Source organism: Haliotis rubra, unplaced genomic scaffold (genome assembly GCF_003918875.1).
Source record: "Haliotis rubra isolate DU_JTF1 unplaced genomic scaffold, ASM391887v1 Scf660, whole genome shotgun sequence".
Classification (NCBI taxonomy): Eukaryota; Metazoa; Mollusca; class Gastropoda; order Lepetellida; family Haliotidae; genus Haliotis; species Haliotis rubra.
Window position 1 is genome coordinate 386957 of NW_025767369.1, and position 24625 is coordinate 411581.

Sequence of the window (24625 nt, forward strand, 5' to 3'; positions counted from 1 at the left end):
TGGAGCGAATTTAACTGTAAGTCTCATCTTATCTTACTATATTTCATTTTCAATTGGAATATTAAAAATAATAACCAGCCTTAACTATCCTTAATTCCGTTTGGTGTCATGGAAAAATAGCTGTGATAATATTAAAAATGGATCTCTGAAAGTCATATCAGTACTCAAAGAATAATTCGACATGCTTTTGTTGAATAAGATTACATTTAAAACTTTTACAAGCTAAAACAATCAGCGTAGACACCCAAATTACTGAATAGAATGTCCTAGAAAATAGAAAAAGATGTTTTCTGTAGAAATAAGCATTGCATATATTTTTTGCCTATCTAGGAATGGATGGATATATTTCATCATGACACCGGGTGTTCGCGACCGGGGGTAAACATGCACCGTCGTGTCCCAGGCATGTTTAATTGACATTACGCCTGTAGAGCTCTGGCGGAAGGTAACAGACCAGATGCTCAAGCGATGGACCAAAACTACAATCGTACACCAGCACATTTGCTGATTTCGTTTAAACTATAAATCGATAGACATTATTAAAAAAATAGTTCACTGCCCAATGATACTCATTCTAGGGTGTTAATATACCAAAGCTTTTAGTCCCCTGATGGCAAAAGCTTCAAGATACGTATGGTGAACTGATGTAGCTCCTTCAGCAACAGGTCAAATGTACCTTAAAATATCTTTCCAACCCTTTTGACGTTGTAATTCAACTGGTATCTATTAACTTTGTTTTCCACAATGTGCAATCGGACATAGATTCTTACATAAAACAAACACACGGGACATACAATAAGAGATGTTCCTGCCACCCGACTACGACGACAGTTGATGGTATACACTGCATCTCCTACACCGCCACAGCTGGGACTGATGTTTGGCACGTGTCTGTTGTGTTGACAAATGTGTCACAATATCAAGTCGTCCCTTCAAATGAAAATGTATATTCAAGTGTATTAACATAGTTTTGTATTCATGTCAGAAGAAAAAAATGTGCGAAAAGTATGTAACATGTCAAAATATATACTCTTGTAAAGCCAAAAAAATCGGGAAAATGAAATATACATTTTAGAAGTAAAAAGTCAACAATGATGTTGTTTTAGTAAAAAGGTACGTGATGACGGCATGTTAAAAACCAGGCTCTATGAAATCGAGCTCTAACGGCAATTCATATTATTGCAAACATGCATCAGGCTACGAGAGTGCAAGTGTCGGTTCAGTTTACCAATCATCTACATGCAGTACTCCCCATGTTTGGTGGGTACGTTGTGTTCCGACCGTTTGAAATCATAATATTGCTGACAAATGCCAGTGCTGCACACGATAAAAGTCAGGTTATCATCTTTCAAGACAACGCCTCGTGTAAACTTTACTGGTCTTCAATGCTTTCCTCCAGACATGCATGTCCCGATATTACCACAGAACTTTTCCCAACTGAACTAATCTCGGATGTGGTTTAGGGTGTGTGCGTCAACGTCGTCGGCCACCAACCACGTTAGCTGAACATGGCCATGGGTTGGAAGAGAAGTGCGCAGGTTATGCAACGCCCGTTGAATGTAAGTAAAACAGAGCGGTGGTATCAGCACTATAGAAACATCACCCTCGACATTTCTCATCTCATCTGGGTACAATGAGTGAAGCCCATTTCTGGTGTCCCTCGCCGTGATATTGCTGGAATATTGCTAAAAGCGGCGTAAAACCAAACTCAGTCAGTCAGTCAGTCTCATCTCATCGTCCTTCAAGATTTATGACTGTCACATCAGTTACTCTCATACGTCAATACAAGTTGTTTCCAATGCATTCAAGCGTTGGGTCGTCACGTCGAAGACCCGGGTTCGAATCCCCACATGGGCACAATGTGTGAAGCCCATTTCTGGTGTCCCCCGCCGTGATGTTGCTGGAATATTGCTAAAAGCGGCGTAAAACCAAACTCAGTCAGTCAGTCAGTCCAATGCATTCATTATTATCATTAAACTATCAGTGGAAACCAATTGAAACACTTTTGAAAGTTTCAGGCAATTTTCGAGTATCACTAAATCTAAAGGCGATGAATATATAATCATAGAAGGAAGGGGGTGCTGGGTGATTACTTTAGTAGAACATGCATTTCGCTAATGACAAGAGGTAAACCAAAAGGATGTCCTAGAGATTTAGAACTCTGGTGAAACTATGTAGCATATTGTTGGTACTGATCAACCCCAAAACTTAATCAGATAATCAGAGCAAACCAGGCGTCAAACAACGATCATGGCTGTGCGGAACACATGACTGCAGTTCATGCCATCATGGCGGAATTGATTATAGTTTCATATTCATTGATGCATACATTAAACTGCCATCTGTTGCAATGCATCGCCAAGGTCTGCGGTTCACAGTGGGAGTGATATCATGTGGTCCGGTCGAGCGTTTTCAGTGACTGGGGGAGGCGTGCTGGTGCATCTGACCCTCGGTACAGTCTACACATTTGGTATGTTCTTTTCCACTATTACATCACTTTCCCATTGCTATGTGCTTCTGTGGAGATGAAGACGTTACCAGTGTCGTCATTGACATTCCACAGATGCTGGCAAATGGTGATTGGCTTTTAAATGTTAGAAATGAAGGGTACGTGAATGGATGGTCACACTAACTGTTAGAAATGAAGGTTAAGAGGACGGATGGGCCTGCTACATATTTTTTAAAAAAGGAAACTGAAATGAATGGTTACACTCACTGTCAGAAATGAACAGTACTGATATGGTCACACTGACTGTTATAAATGAAGAGTATTTAGATGGTTGGTCACACTCACCGTAAGAAATGAACAGAACTTAGACGGATCATCACACTAACTGATATAAATGAACAGTTCTTACATATGTGGTCACACAAACTGTAAATAGAAGCGACAAAACCCTTTCTCTGCCAAAAGGGCACCCGTGAAGAGCCACCTCCTCGTGGTGGGTGCTGGGTAACGCTAAGAGCTCTTCAACCCCCCGTGTGGGCCGGGGGTATATTTGGTCCACCAACCTGTTAACCGTGGGTTGCGCCCCTGTGTCGGTGGAGGACGGGAGTCTGGTGGTTGAGGGCACTGGTTCCAGGAACAGTGTTCGCCCCTTACTTCACCTAAACGGGTGGTTGAATGGGCCCGGTTCAACCAATCGGCTGGTCATGCCGAGCCCTGAACACTAGATTTCATTGCTATATCACTTTTTGGCTTGGTTATATGTGAACACAATATTTGACATGATTTGTTTTGTATATATAAATTTGCCTAGATGCCTGTGCCAGAAGGCGGTGGTTCATGGGCCAATCTGGTAGACTAATTAATTTTAATTTTTCTGCTGGAGTATATCATCCAGGTACCCCTGGTGCTGCAAGTCGGAGATCCTCTTGTTATTAGCACAGTTTTTATGACACTCCGTGGTGGGTGGGGAGCTCGGGTGATCAACAAATATACACTACACATGGAGTATCAAACACCCTCAAAAAAGACAAAACGTCCACTCGACAATGATGAGGAACAGCGACCTTGTAATTCTGTTGATAATTGACCACGATGTTTGATTATGGAAACTCCGGATACGACTCCCTTGAAACTTAATCCTTTTGCGATTTCTAAGGTCTCAACGGATTAGCAGGACAGGTACGAAACATCAAACGCTTGCGTTCAGGATCCCTTTTGGTTGAATGTACCAGAAAACAGCAAGCGACCAGCCTGCTATCTACGGATATGTTTGTTGGAGTTCCTGTTATAGTCTCTGCCCATAGAACACTAAATACCAGTAAAGGTATAATCAGAGACAAAGATCGACTGTTGGCTGATATGTCTGAATAAGACATTGTTTCTGAAATGAAAGACCAGGGAGTAATATATGTGAAACGATTTACTACCCGCAGAAACAACGAAACCATTCAAACCAACAAATCCCCCAAAGTCAGTCAAGGCAGGTTACTGCAATATGTCAGTTGACATCTATATCCCAAATCCTTTGAGATGTTTTAGATGTAAAAAATATGGCCACGGTGTTAACACCTGTACAAAACCGATAACATGTGCTCACTGCAGTGAGACTACCCATGTTACAGAATGTACTAGTACCCAAAACGAGTGCACAAACTGTACAGGAAGTCATTCTTCCTTCTCAAAAGACTGCCAAATTTGGATAAAACAAATGGAAATTTCTAAAATCATATTTACCCAAAATATTAGCTTTGTTGATGCAAAAAAAATCGTTGAATCAACAACAGCACCAGGTGGTTCGTATGCATCAGTTGCAAGGACTTCTTCGGACACCTTATCAGTACCCATCTCTTCAATACATTGTCAAACAGACTTGACGTGGGTTAAAACCAACAAGCCTCAGTCACTCACACCTGAACAGTCTACTCAGAACTCTGGAAATACCGTGGACATCCTGTCTGAAGTTCCATCACACTCATCTAGTCAATATTCATCTTTATCCTGGGAAACTTCATCATCTCAGTCAGCCCAACAAACTCGAACTAAAACAAATTCCAAGCACACTGTTCAAAGTACTCATAAACCAAGAACAGAACATTGAAAAAAAGTGGCAGACCCCCAAAGGGTTCAGAAAATCCAATCAAAATATTCAATAAATACGGATCGCTTTAGGACATGGAAGTGTCCGAAAATTCCTATCCCAGGGCACATAGCTCGTCGCCCTCGATGAAAATGAGGGGTAGATCCCCTATCAATCCACCTACAAGATAGGTCATTTTACTAGTATCGTGCAGTGGAATTGTAGAGGTCTAAGGACTATTTTAATGAACTACAGCTATTAGTCCAGGATCTAACACCATCGGCATTCTGTCTGCAAGAAACGTATCTCAAACAGACGGATGATTTTACTTTACGCCAGTTTAGAGCCTATCATTATTTTTCTCCTCTGGGTGATATGGCCACTGGAGGATCTTCTATACTTGTACGGCAGGATGTTATTCACAGCCCCGTTATGCTTAAAACTAATCTCCAAGCTGTGGGAGTGCCACTTACTCTGGGTGTAGCATTTACATTATGCTCTCTGTATATTCCACCTTCATCGACACTTCATCAGACCGATCTTCAATCACTCTATGATCAACTCCCGAAGCCCTGTGTTATTATGGGTGACCTAAACGGCCACAACCCACTGTGGGGCAGTAATAACACAAATACTAAAGGTAAAATACTGGAAGATTTCATTTCCAGTAATGACCTGTGTATATATAATGATGATTCAAGCACCTATCTGCATCCTGCAACTGGCACTTATTCTTCTCTGGATTTGTCTCTTGCAGATTCTAACCTCCTCAATCAATTTGATTGGTCTGTTCACAATGACCTTTGTGGAAGTGACCACTTCCCAACTATTCTTTCAGAAATAACTCCATCTGATTCTCCATCGTATACAAGATGGAACCTTTCGAAGGCTAACTGGTCCTTATATCAAACTATTTGTAAATCGAAACTGCAACCTGAATGTTTCAGTGATATAACTGATCCCATTAAGATTTTTTCTGACGTTTTAAATGAAATAGCTGTAGACGTATACCAAAGTCCTCTACGACTCCACATGTACGAAAACTATCATTGTAGAGAAGCCAGAAAAGCGAGGAAAAAAGCAGAGCGTTATTTCCACCATAATCCAACTGTCCATAACTTAAATAAATTTAAAATATTCAATGCAAAGGCGCGTCGTACCTTCAAACAAAGCAAACGACAATCTTGGAGACATTATGTCTCCAAAATTAATTCACGCACGCCCATGTCCAAGGTATGGAATATGGTTCAGATAATGAAAGGCAAAGCTTCAATGTCTGCTGTTCACCATCTTAAAGATGGTGATAATTTAATTACCGACAAGTCGAAGATTGAAAATAACATTGGCAAAACTTTTGCCAAAAAATCATAATCGGCAAATGATGTCCCTGAGTTTCAGAGATACCAGAAACAACAGGAAAAGACAAAACTTAATTTCGAATGAAATAACGGAGAGGATTATAATGAAGTGTTTTCATTACATGAGCTACATACTGCTCTTGAGCAAGCTCATGACACTGCAGCGGGTGATGATAATATAAATTACCAGCTAGTGAAACACTTGCCTGAACCATGTCTGATGACACTTTTAGATATATTTGACCAAATACGAACGTCTGGAGAATGTCCTCCTTCATAGCGTGATGCCATTGTAGTCCCAATACCAAGACCTGTCAGGGATCATACAGATCCGTCGAATTACCAACCGATATCTCTAACTAGCTGTGTCTGTAAAACCATGGAACGTATGGTGAATAATAAATTAACTTGGTATCTTGAAACCAATAACCTTATAACAAATATTCAATGTGGTTTCAGGAAAAATCGTAGTACCATTGATCATTTGGTACGTTTAGAATCCTTTGTTATAAATGCTATAGTAAATAAACAACATGTTGTATCAATTTCCTTTGATCTTGAGAAAGCTTATGATACGACCTGGAAGCATGGCATTTTGAAGGAATTACATGATTTTGGTTTGAGAGGCCGTTTGCCTCTTTTTATATCCCAGTTTTTAAAAGACAGGCAATTTCAAGTCCGAGTGGGTTCAACCCTGTCTGATCATTATAATCAGGATCAGGGTGTCCCACAAGGCAGTATTTTGTCTGTCACACTGTTTAGCATCAAGATCAATAGTTTATCAAAGGTTTTAAATAATTCAAATGATGGATCATTATTTGTGGATGATTTCACTATTTCTTGTCGTGGTAAAAATATGCACACTATTGAACGGCAATTGCAGTTATGTTTAAACTAAATAAATGAATGGTGTCTTGAAAACGGCTTTAAATTTTCTAAATCAAAAACTAATTGTATACATTTTTGTGGAAAATATAAGCCTCATACGGACCCAGAACTATCTTTAAATAACACCCCATCAAAGTTGTAAAGGAGGCCAAATTCTTGGGCCTAAGTTTCGATTCCCATTTAACATTCCTGCCACATATTAAATCCCTTAAAGCTAAATGCCTGAAGGCACTCGATTTGTTAAAGGTTGTCTCCAATTCAAAGTGGGGAAGGGATCAAACTACCCTCCTTCACTTATATAGATCATTGGTGCGATCTAAACTTGATTATGGCTCCATCGTATATGGTGGAGCCTGCAAAAGCAACCTAAAACTAATTGATTCTGTCCACCACCAAGGCCTAAGGCTTTGTCTTGGATTTTTTAGAACTTCTCCTGTTGACAGTCTCTATGTTGAAGCTGATGAGCCACCCCTTAACCAACGGCGTATCAAATTATCTCTACAGTATATAACAAAACTCTATTGTAACGAGTCGAATCCTGCATTTAACTGTGTTTTCAATCCTCTTTATGAGGATTTATACAACAAAAAGTCTTCTCTTGTTTCGCCTCTTGGGCTAAGAATTAAACCATTCATTTCTGCTGCCGGCATTGAGCTGGAAAATATATCTCAGTCCCGTCTTCTTTCTTCTCCTCCTTGGCAACTGGTTAGGCCTGAAGTTGACCTAACTCTGACAAAGTTTAAGAAATCTGAAACTAATGAATTACAATATAAACAAGAATATAATCAATTGAAAACTAAATATAACACATACAAATCCTTATTTACAGATGGGTCCAAGGATGGTGGCGGTGGCATGTGCCACTGTCATGGGATCCCGAACAATATCTTCTCGACTACCAAATAACAGCTCTATTTTCACAGCAGAAGCTAACGCCATATTAAAAGCTCTTAAATATATTAATAAACACCGTAAATATAAACAATACATAATCTTTTCCGATTCTCTTTCGTGTCTTCAGGCTATTAAAAATCTTTCTTGTAAACATCCACTTTTAATAGAAATTATTGAATTGTATAATGAGCTTGCTACTGGCCAATGTGACATTGTATTTTGTTGGTTACCCAGCCATGTTGGCATTTTGGGAACACAGTGGCTGATCTTGCTGCCAAGGCAGCACTCAACTGTAACACCACTTCTTATCCCGTACTCTGATTACAAAGCTAACATTAGAACCTACATCCGTGCTCTGATGCAGAAGAAGTGGGATACCCAAGTAGGTATCAATAAATTACATGAAATAAAACCGTATATTGGTTACACCTACTTGGGTTGTCAATCCAGATTTGAGGAGATCATGCGACGATGTCGCATTGGCCATACACGTTATATTCACAAATGCTTGTTAAAAGGTGAAGATCCTCCGTTTTGTATCCCTTGTGATGAGAGACTCACGGTCAAGCATATCCTACTTGACTGTGTTGAATTCTCCATCGTAAGGGATAGATATTTCAATGTGAAAACAGGTAAGGATTCTTTTAACAATGTTAATTTTCATTTAATTATTGTTTTGTTTAAAAGAAATTGATTTCATAGATGAATTTTGAATAATATGTTCTGTAGATAGATGTATTTTAATGATTAGATGATTAGTATTTAGATGCATGGTCACACAAACTGTCAGAAATGAACATCATTTAGGTGGATGGTCACACAAACTGTCAGAAATGAACACCATTTAGATGCATGGTCACACAAACTGTCAGAAATGAACACCATTTAGGTGGATGGTCACACAAACTGTCAGAAATGAACACCATTTAGGTGGATGGTCACACAAACTGTCAGAAATGAACACCATTTAGGTGGATGGTCACACAAACTGTCAGAAATGAACACCATTTAGGTGGATTGTCACACAAACTGTCAGAAATGAACACCATTTAGGTGGATGGTCACACAAACTGTCAGAAATGAACACCATTTAGATGCATGGTCACACAAACTGTCAGAAATGAACACCATTTAGATGCATGGTCACACAAACTGTCAGAAATGAACACCATTTAGGTGGATGGTCACACAAACTGTCAGAAATGAACACCATTTAGATGGATGGTCACACAAACTGTCAGAAATGAAAAGTATTTAGATGGATGGTCACACAAACTGTTAGAAATGAAAAGTATTTAGATGGATGGTCACACAAACTGTTAGAAATGAAAAGAATTTAGATGGATGGTCACACAAACTGTTAGAAATGAAAAGTATTTAGATGGATGGTCACACAAACTGTTAGAAACGAACAGTATTTAGATGGATGGTCACACAAACTGTTAGAAATGAACAGCATTTAGGTGGATGGTCACACAAACTGTTAGAAATGAAAGTATTTAGATTGATGGTCACACAAATGGTTAGAAATTAGCAGAACTTAGATTTATGGTTACGCTAACTGTTAGATTGGTTCGTGTATGGATTGTCATAACGACCGATATAAATAAAGTGTACTTAGTCGAATGGTCATTCTACGAAGAATAGGAGATCTTGACAATCCCAACTGTGGAGTGCCTGTAGGCACACTGGCTTTTGTTCACTAACCAGGTACATGATATTTGGACAAAAGTAGTGTGAATGCAACTGAGCTGACTTTAAACACTCTGTATAAATGTATCTCTCCAGTATTAGTTACCTTATACTGCCAATGTAATTATTTAAAACCTCTAAATTCAGAAATTACAATTGTGAAACATCTATAACAAATGAATATGAAATTGTGGCACATAGTATCTTAATTGACAGCTTGTTTCCATAAAGTTGTTTGAAGAAGTATATAGTGAATAATGTATCATTTTGTAAACGTGATCACTTCACAATGACAACTGTTTGCAAACTATGCTTACCCAAGCGTCACAATGACATTGATGTGACTAGCGTTCTATGGTCTGATTGACGTTGTAGTGAATATGATCAATAAATTATAAAACAGGATTCACATTATATATAATGTGTGCAATATGTTCGGGGAACATAAATGAATACTCTAAGCATGCGCTCGCAGCGTACAACGTGAAAGTGATGTGTATATTATCGAATGTTGGTAGCATCATACTATAACTCCTCGTATCCCTTGCCTTGAAATACGATGAGGTGGTTCATAAATTGTCTAGATGTGATTTAGTCAAGAAGATATCACTAAGCTATGTGTACGAAAGCATTCTGAATGATCGCCATAGCTGACATGAATGTGATTTGCAGCAATGTTTTTTGTTGGAATAAGAAATAGCTATTGTCCCCTGAGAGGATATATAAGCTCACTTCAAGAATATTCGTATGTATCACCGTTTTCAATCGTAATATATTTGTACATTTTAGAGTCATGGCTAACGTTGCATACAATCGCAAGCCGCTAAAGTGATGGTATACATGCAGTTGGGGAACCGTCCAGGAAGCAAAAGTATTGTCGGTGCCCACCGTCCCTAGTATGGTGGCCTCGCTTTAGTTGCTAGCGATCTCTAGCCCACTTTTATATTGTGTTTGTCAATAAATAGCATAACATTTAAATTTTCTCAAGCTAGTATTAATGACAAATGGGATATTCTAGTAGTTATACTGTCCTTCGATGACAGCTTTTTAAAAAGTATTGTAAGATTTATTCTTAATTTAAATATTTCTGTGGTCACGATATGGCTGAAATATGACCACTTTATTGGAATCACTGTGTGTGGACATGGTTTAAGTTTCACATGTCAACTTTAGACAAAAACGCAATTGCACTTACAGACATTTGAAGCTTAGGTGAAACCTATGTGCATCTTACGCTGGCAAGCCATCGAACCATCCTGGGACTCAAATAAAAAAACAACGCGTCCTGTGCCCATTCCTGGTAACTAGAGTGCCTCTGCCTGTATTATTGACTTGTGCCGACGGAACAGGATACGCTAACCTATTCATGAAACCCTGATATGACCCTTACATGTATGTCATAGTTATCACGACATCTCAGCTTTATGTGGGAGACAATCCCGAACTATTGCAGGTCTCAGACGGTCCCTAACGTGGCGACTCACAATCTAACGACCATCGGTTTCTGGTGTGTCCAAAGGGCGCAACCCTGCAAGCAAAATGTAGTGCCTTTGACGACTGGGCAACGAGTTTTAGATGAAAATATGCACATGCTCATTGTAAGGTCCGAAACATACAATGGAGAGTTCACATGGTTACTGGTAGTTGTTTTGTCTCTTCTAATAACATATTGAGGTCCTGTTCACAATTTGTGCTTCACATTTCCACTCAGAACAGGTCACGGTGCATGTTACAAACTTTTGAACGATAAGGTGCATCTAATTCATGCAGGTAACCTGTCGCCCTATATGACGTCATACTTACGTCACAACACACGTGTAGACGTGACCTACAGTGACAGTGTTTGGATCTACGCGTGTACCCTGATAGGTCATGGCCTGTCTATGTTCCTCGGCGGGTTCATCTACAGACATATCGGACTCCGACCTACAGTCCTGCTGGGTTCCTGGACGATGAGGTGAGAATACTGAGCGATCATGAGTTTACATTGCAGACTGCAACTGTTAGCGGAACGTATGCGATAGATTTAGTGCTCAACTGCGACAGGGAAACTTACTGTGCCCCTTTACATTAAAAAGACAAAACTGCGTATGCTCAGAACATCAACGACACTTACACATGAGCACATGAAGCAGTAAGCATTGAATCTTTAGACAAGCCCCTGTGTCCATTATGATGACAAGTATATATGACAGTTTTTTAGCGTTGAGTGGTAAAACACCACTCGATCCGACGTTACCAAGTACACTGTACGGGGTGGAAAGTGCATGTCGCAGTTAATTACACTGCGAACACCCTTGAATGAACAAACTAGCGTTGGCGTGTTGAATTGTAAATGTTCAGTCAGATTTTGTGTACTCTACTGACTATGTTGTACTCTACTGGCCATATTATACTCTCCTAAAACTGTTTTACTCTACTGACCATGTTGTACTGTACTGGCCATGTTGCACTCTGCTGGCCATGTTGTATTCTAGTGGTCATGTTGTACTCTACTGGCCATGTTGTATTCTACTGGCAATGTTGTATTCTACTGGCCATGCTCTACTCTACTGACTATGTTGTACTCTACTGGCCATGTTCTACTCTACTGGCCATGCTGTACTCTACTGACTATGTTGTACTCTACTGACCATGTAGTACTCTATTGGCCATGCTGCTTCCTACTGGCCATGTTGTATTCTACTGACTATGTTGTACTCTACTAGCCATGTTGTACTCTACTGGCCATGTTGTTCTCTACTGGCCATGTTGTACTCTACTGGCCATGTTGTACTCTACTGGCAATGTTGTACTCTACTGGCTATGTTGTACTCTACTGACTATGTCGTACTCTACTGACCATGTTGTACTCTACTGACCATGTTGTATTCTACTGGCCATGTTGTACTCTACTGGCCATATTGTACTCTACTGACCTTGTCGTACTCTACTGACCATGTAGTACTCTATTGGCCATGTTGCACTCTACTGGCCATGTTGTACTCTACTGGCCATGTTGTACTCTACTGGCCATGTTGTACTCTACTGACTATGTTTGTACTCTACTGACTATGTTGTACTCTACTGACTATGTTGTACTCTACTGACTATGTTGTACTCTACTGACTATGTTGTACTCTACTGGCCATGTTGTACTCTACTGACTATGTTTTCCTCTACTGGCCATGTTGTACTCTACTGGCCATGTTGTACTCTACTGGCCATGTTGTACTCTATTGACTTTGTTGTACTCTACTGGCCATGTTGTATTCTACTGGCCATGTTGTACTCTACTGGCCATGTTGTACTCTACTGGCCATATTATACTCTCCTGACACTGTTTTACTCTACTGGCTATGTTGTACTCTACTGGCCATGTTGTACTCTACTGGTTATGTTGTACTCTACTGGCCATGTTGTACTCTACTGGCTCTATGTTGTATTCTACTGACCATGTTGTACTCTCTACTGGCCATGTTGTACTCTCTACTGGCCATGTTGTATCTCTCTACTGGCCATGTTGTACTCTACTGGCCATGTTGTACTCTACTACTCTACTGGCCATGTTGTACTCTACTGGCCATGTTGTATTCTACTGACCATGTTGTACTCTACTGGCCATGTTGTACTCTACTGGCCATGTTGTACTCTACTGGCCATGTTGTACTCTACTGGCCATGTTGTACTCTACTGGCTATGTTGTACTCTACTGGCCATGTTACCATGTGTACTCACTATGTTGTACTCTACTGGCCATGTTTGTACTCTACTCACTGACTATGTTGTACTCTACTGGCCATGTTGTACTCTACTGGCCTGTTGTATTCTACTCGCCATGTTTTATTCTACTGGCTATGTTCTACTCTACTGACTATGTTGTACTCTACTGGCATATGTTGTACTCTACTGGCCATGTTGTATTCTTTACTGGCCATGTTGTATTCTACTGGCCATGTTGTACTCTACTGACCATGTTGTACTCTACTGATGTTATGTTCTACTCTGTTACTGGCTATGTTGTATCTCTACTGACTATGTTGTACTCTACTGGCCATGTATGTTGTACTCTACTCTACTGGCCATGTTTCTACTGGCCATGTTCTACTCTACTGATTATGTTGTACTCTACTGACCATGTTGTACTCTACTGGCCATGTTGTATCTCTATTTTGACCATGTTGTACTCTACTGTTTTACTCTACTGGCCATGTTTTACCCCCATTGACTATGTTGTAATTCTCACTGACTACGTTGTACTCTTCTCTGGCCATGTTTCTACTCTTACTGACTATGTTTTACTCTACTGACTATGTTGTGCTCTTACTGACTATGTGTACTATACTGACTATGTTGTACCCTACTGGCCATGTTGTACTCTACTGGCGATGTTTTGTGTCACTGACTATGTACTCTACTGACTCTGGTTGTGTGTACTCTACTGTGCCATGTGTACTGTGTGTACTGGGTTATGTTTGTTGTGTTGTGCCATGTTGTGTTGTGTCCATGTGTGTTGTGTCTGTACTCTACTGTGTTGTACTGTGTGACCATGTGTACTCTGTGTGCATGTTGTGTCTACTGGCTGTGTTGTGTGTGTGTGTCTCTACTGTACCATGTGTGTGTGGCCATGTTGTTCTACTTCTTTGTGTGTGTGTGTTGTACCTCTCACTGTGTCTGTTGTACTCTACTGGCCATGTTGTACTCTACTGGCCATGTGTGTTCCTCTGTGTGTGTGTGTTGTGTGTGTACTGGCCATGTGTGTCTACTGACTTTTTGTACTCTACTGTGTGTGTCTACTGTGTGTGTTGTCACTGTGTGTTGGCCATGTGTGCTCTGTGTTGTGCTCTACTGACCATGTTGTGCTCTGTGTGTTGTTGTGCACTGTATTTTCCATGTGTATTCTACTGATGTTGTGTGTACTAGCCATGTTGTACCTCATGTTGTGTGTGTTATGTGTTGTGTCCATGTGTGTACTCTACTGGCCATGTTTACTCTTCTGGTGTACCTCTACTGGCTATATTGTACCTCTACTGACTGTGTTTTACTCTACTGTCCTATGTTGTGCTCATGACTATGTTGCTACTGACTGTGTTGTATGTTACTCTATGTTGTACCTCACTGTGGCCATATTGTGCCATGTGTGTGTTGTACTCTACCTACTCTACTGGCCTATGTTGTGTGTGTGTGACTATGTCTGCTCTACTGTGTGTGTTGTACTCTACTGTGTATGTTGTGTCCTACTCTGTGTTGTGTGTCACTGACTATGTTTGCCTCTACTGGCCATGTTGTACTCTCTACTGTTTGTGTGTGTGTGTTGTACTCTACTGGCCATGTTGTACTTCTACTGACTTTGCTGTTACTGACCATGTTGCATTCTACTTGTGTATCACTGACTTTGCTGTACTCTACTGATATTGTTGTGTTTTACTGTTGTCCATTTATGCATGTTGTTTCTCTACTGGCCAAGGTATACTCTATTGGCCATGTTGTACCTCTACTGACCATGTGCTCTACTAACTATATTGTACTCTACTGGCCATATTGTACTCTACTGACTATGTTGTACTCTACTGACTATGTTTTACTCTACTGACTATGTTGTACTGTACTCACTATGTTGTACCCTACTGACTATGTGGTACTCTACTGGCCATGTTGTACTCTACTGACTATGTTTTGCTCTACTGGCCACGTTTTACTCTACTGGCCATGTTTTACTCTACTGGCCATGTTGTACTCTACTGACTTTGTTGTACTCTACTGACGATGTTGTACTCTACTGGCCATGGTGTACTCTACTGACCATGGTGTACTGTACTGGCCATATTGTACTCTACTGGCCATATTGTACTATTCTCTACTGACCTTGTTGTACTCTACTGACCATGGAGTACTCTATTGGCCATGTTGCACTCTACTGGCCATGTTGTATTCTACTGACTATGTTGTACTCTACTGGCAATGTTGTACTCTACTGGCCATGTTGTACTCTACTGGCCATGTTGTAGTCTACTGGCCATGTTCTACTCTACTGGCCATATTGTACTCTACTGGTAATGTTGTACTCTACTGGCTATGTTGTACTCTACTGGCTATGTTGTACTCTACTGACTATGTTGTACTCTACTGACCATGTTGTATTCTGCTGGCCATGTTGTACTCTACTGGCCATATTGTACTCTATTGACCATGTTGCACTCTACTGGCCATGTTGTACTCTAATGGCAATGTTGTACTCTACTGGCCATGTTGTACTCTACTGACTATGTTCAACACTTCTGACTATGTTTTACTCTACTGACTATGTTGTCCTCTACTGGCCATGTTGTACTCTACTGACTATATTGTACTCTACTGACTATGTTTTACTCTACTGGCCATGTTTTACTCTACTGACTATGTTGTACCCTACTGACTATGTTGTACTCTACTGGCCATGTTCTACTCTACTGACTATGTTGTACTCTACTGACTACTTTTTACTCTACTGACTATGTTGTACTCTACTGACTATGTTGTACCCTACTGACTATGTTGTACCCTACTAACTATGTTGTACTCTACTGGCCATATTGTACTATACTGACTATGTTGAACTCTACTGACTATGTTTTACTGTACTGACTATGTTGCACTCTACTGACTATGTTGTACCCTACTGACTATGTTGTACTCTTCTGGCCATGTTGTACTCTACTGACTATGTTTTGCTCTACTGGCCATGTTTTCCTCTACTGGCCATGTTGTACTCTACTGGCCATGTTGTACTCTACTGGCCATGTTGTACTCTACTGACTTTGTTGTACTCTACTGACTATGTTTTGCTCTACTGGCCATGTTTTCCTCTACTGGCCATGTTGTACTCTACTGGCCATGTTGTTCTCTACTGGCCATGTTGTACTCTACTGACTATGTTGTACTCTACTGGCCATGATCTACTCTACTGGCCATGTTGTACTCTACTGGCCATGGTGTACTCTACTCGCCATGTTCTACTCTACTGGCCATGTTGTACTCTACTGGCAATGTTGTACTCTACTGGCCATGTTGTACTCTACTGACTATGTTGTACTCTACTAACTATGCTGTACTCTACTGACCATGTTGTATTCTACTGGCCATGTTGTACTCTACTGACTATGTTGTACTCTACTGGCCATGTTTTACTCTACTGACTATGTTTTACTCTACTGACCATGTTGTATTCTAGTTACCATGTTGTACTCTACTGACTATGTTTTGCTCTACTGGCCATGTTGTACTCTACTGGCCATATTGTACTCTACTGACTATGTTGTACTCTACTGACCATGTTGTATTCTACTGACCATGTTGTACTCTACTGGCAATGTTTTACTCTACTGGCCATGTTGTATTCTACTGACTATGTTTTACTCTACTGACCATGTTGTATTCCACTGACCATGTTGTACTCTACTGGCAATGTTTTACTCTACTGGCCATGTTGTATTCTACTGACTATGTTTTACTCTACTAGCCATGTTGTACTCTACTGGCCATGTTGTACTCTACTGGCCATGTTTTACTCTACTGACCATATTGTACTCTACTAACCATGTATTCTACTGGCCATTTTCTACTCAACTGACTATATTGTACTCTACTGACTATGTTGTACTCTACTGGCCATGTTGTATTCTACTGGCCATGTTGTACTCTACTGGCCATGTTGTATTCTACTGACTATGTTGTACTCTACTCGCCATGTTGTATTCTACTGGCCATGTTGTACTCTACTGGCCATGTTGTATTCTACTGGCCATGTTTTACTCTACTGACCATATTGTATTCTACTGATTATATTGTATTCTACTGGCCATGTTCTACTCTACTGACCATGTTGTACTGTACTCACTATGTTACACTCTACTGACCATGTTGTCAAACGTTGTTGCCTCTTTAAGTCTTGTGACATATCGATGTGCTCTTGCAGTCAGATGCTATTGAAAGTTTTGATTTGGTTTCAGTGCAGGCGTCATGTTGACGTTCTTCACGGTGCAGCATTCCTTCCTCGGCGTCATCGTGACGTACGGCGTCGTGTGTGGTCTTGGTGTAGGTGTCGCCTACTCACTGCCTATGTCCTGCGCGATGAAGGTACGCTAAATTCATCTGTAGTTGCGCTTGGTACTCATTGACGTGCTCCTTCAGATTCCTGCTTAGACCTGATCAATAGCAACTGTGCTTGTGTGTACGAGACGACTTAATGCTTAGGGTGGTCAGGATTGATGGCTGGGTTCACTCTGTGTAATTGTACCGTATTGGCATGGACAGTTGATAAGTATGTTCAGAAACTGGTTTGCTGGTCCGGACATAATTATTTCCAGGTTGCCAGTGAAATTCTGGAATATCATCGAGTGCGACGTTAAACCAACAATAAAGAGAATTCACTCAGTGACTGGTTCGGAAGCCACATCTGATTTGAACCTTTGGAGTAGACCACTATCTCATCTTAAAAACATTAAATCTCATCTCATCTTAAAAACTTTAAACACAATGGGCACCATCACAAACAAATGGCAGTAATATGACGCTTCTCTTGACGTTGTGTGTTGACAGTGGTTGCCGGAACGGAAGGGTCTAGCTGGGGGTCTGGTGGTGGCGGGGTTCGGGGGGGGGCTTCATCTTTAACCTGGTCCAGACAGCCTTCATCAACCCCGGTAACCTGCCCACCGACCTGACAGTCAATAACGAAAAGTGAGTCAAACATGGGCAAGTCCATCAGATAATTCTTTGAAGACAAAATGGTATTCAGTTATTTCATAACGTCATTACAATCGAAATGTGTGTTTGTAGAGCAAGGCTTAAGTTTCCGAAGTCCCCTTTAGAGTCTTTCACTGACAGACGTAAGTACACCTGTGCGAGGTAAAATCTGCAGTTCTTCCTGACACGACGTGATATAATGGATGTACATTGGACCCAGTTCACTCCCTCCCTCTCTCATTGTAATGCTTGCCACATCCCTGTAAATCCAAACGTAAGACAGTCCATTAGGCTTCACCTATCCTTTCCTCACAACCATTTGTAACAAAGTTAATGTGACCATCACAGAAACATTGTATCCTGATAAATATGGACTGTACCAGATTGCGCAGATTGCATATACATGAAATAATATTTTCGCTGACGATTTGTCGTTTACGATAATCAATGTATCTCATCACCAGATATTTCACTCAGCCGGAAGTGTTGGAGAGGGTGCCGCGGGTGTTTGTACTGACAGGGGGGCTGTACGGTGTCATACAGTTGGTGGGTGTCCTGTTGATGACCGAACCCCCACAGGTACCACAGTTATACTTGTATGTATGTGCGTGCTTGTGAGTCTGAGTGTGTAACTTGAAATTCATCAAGTCGACACAAACAATAACAGTCATGAATAACCATGTGATGACCCCAAGTCCAAGAGCAAGAGCAGATCTAAATTGTGTGAATACTATAACACTTACTTGAAGGCATTATAACAAAGTATTTCTCGCACTATGTCAAACTGTTGCAGGTTTCAGCAGATACCACCACACAGACGTCTGGTTCCCATGTCACTGAGGTCAGTCCCACTCCAGACAGGGTGGTGAATGCTGAGACCAGTCTTGTCTCTAACGCCAGCACCACATCAGACACGGAGATCAATGATGACGCCAGTATTGTTCCTAACACGAGGCACACTGCAGACACATGGGCCAGTGATGACGCCAGTATTGTTCCTAACACCAGTCCTACAGAAGACACGGAGGCGAATGAATGCACCAGCGATGTTGATGAGTAGGTAATATCCACGTCACGTGTGTCTACATGTAATACGTACTGGTTGGTCATATTTAAAATCATTTATTCCTGATCATTGTGGTAAAGCCTCATGACCCAGAGACAGTATGGAGTCTGCATGTTCTGCGTCGTGGCTCTGTACAGAGACAGTATGGAGTCTGCATGTTCTGCGTTGTGGCTCTGTAATGGGTACAAGATGAGGGGGGATCTTTTAAAAACAAATGCAGTTTTTTACACAAATCATAATCAACGTGTGTCATCATGTCAAGGCATCACCAAACATGGTTTGGCTCGTTCCTGAATGAAATAGGCTGTCTTGAAACCGCGTCAGAAGGTACATGGAGTCTGTACTTGTCCCAATCTGTAATTCTCCAATTACTTAAACCATAGCATAGCTGGCCCATGGGTATTGCATCTGTAATATCCCAAACACGTAAAGCATAGCATAGTTAGCGCATGGGTAGCGCACGAATATGAATACCAAACTCTATGTCGGATAATGGATGCAAATGAAAACAAAACTAGCAAATATTCTCGTAGATGTGTTTTAGAAATAAGGAGCTTGCAGGTTTTGGTTTATACTAACTTAGTTATATATGTTTGGTCACGTCCAATTCTTAAATGTATTCGACAGTTTACATATGCCATGTATCCCATTGAATACTACGTCCTGTCCCCTTGTACTACTGCAGATCACCTGTGGACTTGACCCCTGGCCAGGTGTTACGGTCAAGGCATTTCTACATCCTCTGGACATGTTTCCTGCTGAACGGCCAAGGAGTGGTGTTCGTCTTAACACTGTACAAGGTCACAATTATGCATTTTGATATTCCAATTTTACATATCTTTTGGGGATACATAACTCCAATATACAGGAACTAATGTGTGCCAACCACTCATCACGTCCTCTATAACTACACCATCAGGTCACATCATAGGAGAATGTCAGCATTCATGAACATGTTCATGTTCGGGGCGTTGTTGTTGTTGATGATGTTGTTGTTTACTGCCGCAGTGACGGTATTCACGCTACATGACCACGGCCTATCAACAATCATAGTCTGAGCAAAACTGTGATTGTTGTCACGACCATGGCCCAACAACCATCAATCCTGTACAAAAGAACCTAGGGATTTATATGACAACTGATCAGTTAAGTCGTCCACGGGAAATTTATGATACATGTTTGTGAAGGTCATCGCTTAAATTCTTTGTCACCCGCCTTGTTTGTTGACTCATCATGAAGATCTCACTTCCTGTAGGACTACGGCCAGACCTTCATCAAGGACGATATGTTTCTGGCTGTCACCGGTGCCTTTGCTGCCCTGTTCAATTGTTTAGGGAGGCTGTTTTGGGGGTTTATTGGAGATCGGTTTTCTTACAATGTAAGTAAATTCTGTATTCATATTTTGGATAAGCGAACAAAAACTGGACAAGTGTCTTCCCGGGTTGTGTTAGAAAACGTTGTTTTACCGTCATGGCTACAACCGAAGTAGATGACAGAATGCGAGGGGAAAGTAACTGCGGGTACGTTGTGTTACCGTCATGGATTTAACAAAGTGGCACTTTAAGTTACGCATAACAAGAATTTGTATATACAAGTTGTTTACTAACTAAGAATTTGTGTTTTCAACTATACATTGCGGAACATGACGTATATTGTATTTCACCGGTACTCAAGGATGACCTATATCTTGTGTCGCCCACATTGAAGACATGATGTTCAACTGTTTCACCTGCAGACGGCCATGCCATACCTGTGCGGCATCACCACCGGCGTCCTCATCACCTTCCACGCCACCAGCCTCGGCGGAATGCCCGTATACTTCATCTACGTGTGTGTGATGTTCGGGACACTGGCGGGAAATTTTGCCCTCTTCTCCCTCGCTGGTACTGCAGCCTTTGGCCACACACACTACCCCATCAACTACGGCTTTGTGTTCACATCGCAGGTAGGCACCCATACACCAAATATGTCTTGGAATTGGACAGTTTGATTCCCGTGCTGATCCAATTTACCAAATAAATATGCATGTCTAGAACAGAAGATAGTGGAAATTCTAAGATGCTTCACTAAAAGATCAAAGGCACCGACTGTACGATATCCTAAGACACGGAACACGTCTTGAGTGACGTCATTATGGCTGAAATGTCAAGGCTGAAAGTTGATGTAGTTTGCCAATAATAGTGTGGCAAACAATGTTACAACTTTTGCGACAGAAAACAAGTCAACACACAATAACCATCGGCTCCCGACGTTGGCTTTGTCAAAATTGCGCACCCTTACGCTGTACTTATGAAACGTTTCGAGCCACGGGGTAAGGTATTGTTTTTAAAGAACATCGGTCATAACTTAATTACCACATGTATTAAGTGAGAGCGGTTGACATTCATCAGTTCTGATTCAAATGTGTGCAATACCCACACGATCGTGAAAATAAAACCGCAACACTCTGACCATTGATTAGGTGCTGTAGGAGAAAAGTGGTGTCATCTGTGCTGAAATCTGTGTCGGCAAGTGACTTGGTCAATACTGATGACGTGTTATATTACGTCATTACAACTGTGACGTCACAAAACATGGTTTCAGTGAATTAACTATCCGACTTGTCCGTTTGGGTGCAAACGCTTATAATAAACATTCTGTATATACAATGTTTGTGATTTATTACCTACGAGGGCGAACATATCGGGGTTCATATTTTTCATACGATACGCTAGGGCAAAATATCACTTTGTCATGGTAACGTGACGTCATGAACAATGCTATGACGTCACATTTCTTCGGTGACGTTGCGTTCTACATGCGGCGTCGGCGGGTAGCCAGCCTATGTTTGAAAGTAGATTTGGGTTTATTTTCCTCAATTTGACGACTTCGTGCCCATATCATACTATGGTTACGACACTCGTGCCTAAATATCGTATATCCCTCACTCTCGCTCTGGAAATACCAACATTTAGGCACTCATGTCGTAAACATTGTATGACATGGGCGCTCATATAATATCCTCTATATAGGCACCCCACAATGCCATTATATATGTCAGGTAAACCCATCTGGTTATACAGTGCAAAACAAGCTTACATTTGATGGTATCTCTTGTAGGCCATCTCGGCACCGCTGGGGGCCGTCTTGGCGTCTCAGCTGAAGACACTGATTGGCTGGTTCGGGATGTTCTGCCTAATGGCGGCGTGCTCCTTCCTCAGTAAGTATGTTATGGCAGGTTCCACTACACTCACCGCATGCTGTAGTTCTGTGTCGGAGAGGCTAAAAAGCTGAATAACGCTCCCAGGCGGGTTGACAGTCCTGACCACGATGTCATGTTATCGATTGGTCCAACTGGGAAACTCTTGTATCGAGAATTAACGTTTTGAGTACTGATATATCCGTGGTGTCACAGCATGACAGTATAGAAGGAGTAAAACACAAAAAGACCAGTTCAATACTCTTGAACTCTCAGACATGGGAAACGAATCCCGGAGTTTACCGCCATATTTTGGCACAATTATACCGAATTGCGGTGCAGTGAACTAATGTGTCATCTATATCCATTGTGGTTTGAAGGAAAATACTCAGTGCTGTGAGCCGCAAACTGTTTGTTCGCCACATCTAACGCCGGAAAAACAATCCATGGCGATGAGGTGCATCAGCGTCCTTTCAACTCTGCTTTTTTGAGTTATATCAAGCTCATAGCACTCGTGAAACATTTTTAAATTTGTCCTTCGCAATATCCCAGCAACATAAAGCCAACTTACTGACTCTGTCTCTGCAGGTTTACTTCTTACGGTGATCTTCAAAGTAAAAAACGTGAGGGGGGAGTGTGTGTGAAGGACATCACCAGCATAGACCACTGTAGCCTAGGATACGTTCCAGATACATCACATCGGTGTGTCATCGCGTCTTTTAGCAGGAAGGAACTGACAGGATATACCTCTCTTGGCTACACTGATGAAATCAGATTCATTCATCGTGGCCGCCAACTTCTGCCAGCTCCTGAACATAGATTCATTCATCGAGGCCGCCACTTCTGTCAGCTTTTCTTATAACAAACCGGAAACCAGGTCAATTGTTCAAACAGGCCGTGTGTATTGTGTTGGCCTGAATTCTTCCGACGTCAGTGGTTATAATGACGCCTTGCTCAGTATTTCAGTTATACCATGTCGTGTGAGCTTCCTGTAACGATACATGTAATATAAACTCCTAGAACCCTTAAGACAGCGATGTGTCAGACCATTGGCCTTATGGGGCAAAACTGGATTATGCCTGACTGAGGAGCAAAGAGAATGTCGACGTAGCGAGGAAAATAGAGAGCAAAACGATTACTGGGATACATAAGATTATGTTTTGTTGTGTTGTATAGAGACTGTTACAGAGACTCGTTCTGTTTTACTTATGTTTTACGCCACAGTCGGAAAATTACAAAACTTTGGAACCTTCAAAATTTGGATCGGTTGTTTCTTCGCGGAATAGCAATTTGCATATTATGGAATATAATTTAGACAGGTTTTACTTGTGTTGGCGCAATAGTCGTTCCGCTGCGCGAAGCGACACCTATAGGAGGATAAGAAGAATGAAAACTGTCAGTTATAATAAAGAATATAAAATAAAGAGCTACAGTCAAACTATGTTTTTGTTTATTGGGGAACGTCAGTATTATGCACAGTTAGAGTACACTGTATCTCTTAGATTTCAGTTGCAGCTTGTACTAAACAAGCTTGATGAAAATATAGCACTTTGGAATAAAGTGTTTCTATTACTGTTATATATACTGTTTACGTACGGAACAGTTTGATCAAGGACGAATGAGACCCCACGCGTTTACTTCTAAAATTAATGAAAATTGAAATATCGTAATTACAGACGAAAATAGTTATAAGTATAATATCAGACAATTAACTTGTTCGAGGAATACATCCGTCAGTATCCACGCACGGGGCCATGGGAGTTCAGGTTAGGCGGGTTTTGGTACCAACTGCTTTTGTGGGATTATATACCGGGTTTGATTAGAAACATGCCTGGAGTTCTGAAGGTTTGGGTGTTACCCGTCTGCTCAAGCAAACCTACATACATATACACTTTTGACAAATGGACCGTGCAAGCTAACAGTGTTTAATCAAGTAACGTATTGTCGGATAATCCTTTGATTGGGTTTTGGGGCAACTCATCTGGCCATTCCTCACTTGCTGCACTGCCACGTACATATTACATAACATGTAATACATTCACTTGATCAAACATTTTATAACCAGTCTTACATTGTATAATTACACTAAACGTGAGAAAAGCTAAATGAGAAGCACCGATGGCGTGACACCTTGACACCGTCAGAGACAGGGGGAAACTTTACTGGGTTATTTTGCACAGTCTAGGTCATCCGCGTACTGCACCAGTAATTAGTACTTGTAATAAAGTCATCAACAGGGCATCGGTGAATGATGACAAATACAACGGTGTAGGGCTTATACGATAAATCATGGATGACAAGAAGGGCGCGGTAATTGTTGTAT

General features: G+C 41.1%; 1 protein-coding gene across 4 annotated transcripts; it reads left to right on the forward strand.

Moving 5' to 3' along the window:
* The first annotated feature begins 1206 nt into the window (after positions 1 to 1206).
* LOC124257453 (oxalate:formate antiporter-like) lies at positions 1207 to 23880 on the forward strand. Of its 4 annotated transcripts, XM_046691507.1 has the most exons (12): positions 1207 to 1559; positions 2364 to 2470; positions 11129 to 11315; positions 17326 to 17452; positions 17915 to 18052; positions 18523 to 18637; positions 18852 to 19114; positions 19810 to 19924; positions 20380 to 20502; positions 20860 to 21069; positions 22224 to 22323; positions 22891 to 23880. In XM_046691507.1, exons 6-12 carry the CDS (start codon positions 18620 to 18622, stop codon positions 22944 to 22946), a joined length of 885 nt encoding a protein of 294 aa, XP_046547463.1. In that variant the 5' UTR covers positions 1207 to 1559; positions 2364 to 2470; positions 11129 to 11315; positions 17326 to 17452; positions 17915 to 18052; positions 18523 to 18619; the 3' UTR covers positions 22947 to 23880. The 4 variants fall into 4 exon arrangements, with proteins under 4 accessions (XP_046547463.1, XP_046547465.1, XP_046547464.1 ...); XM_046691509.1 differs by lacking the exon at positions 11129 to 11315; XM_046691508.1 differs by lacking the exon at positions 1207 to 1559 and having other exon boundaries at positions 2028 to 2470.
* The last annotated feature ends 745 nt before the right edge of the window (positions 23881 to 24625 follow it).

Coding starts and splice junctions, on each gene's coding strand:
- LOC124257453 (XM_046691507.1), top strand. Junction 19,925..20,379: donor TCGTCTTAACACTGTACAAG/GTCACAATTATG, acceptor CACTTCCTGTAG/GACTACGGCCAGACCTTCAT. Junction 21,070..22,223: donor GCTTTGTGTTCACATCGCAG/GTAGGCACCCAT, acceptor TATCTCTTGTAG/GCCATCTCGGCACCGCTGGG.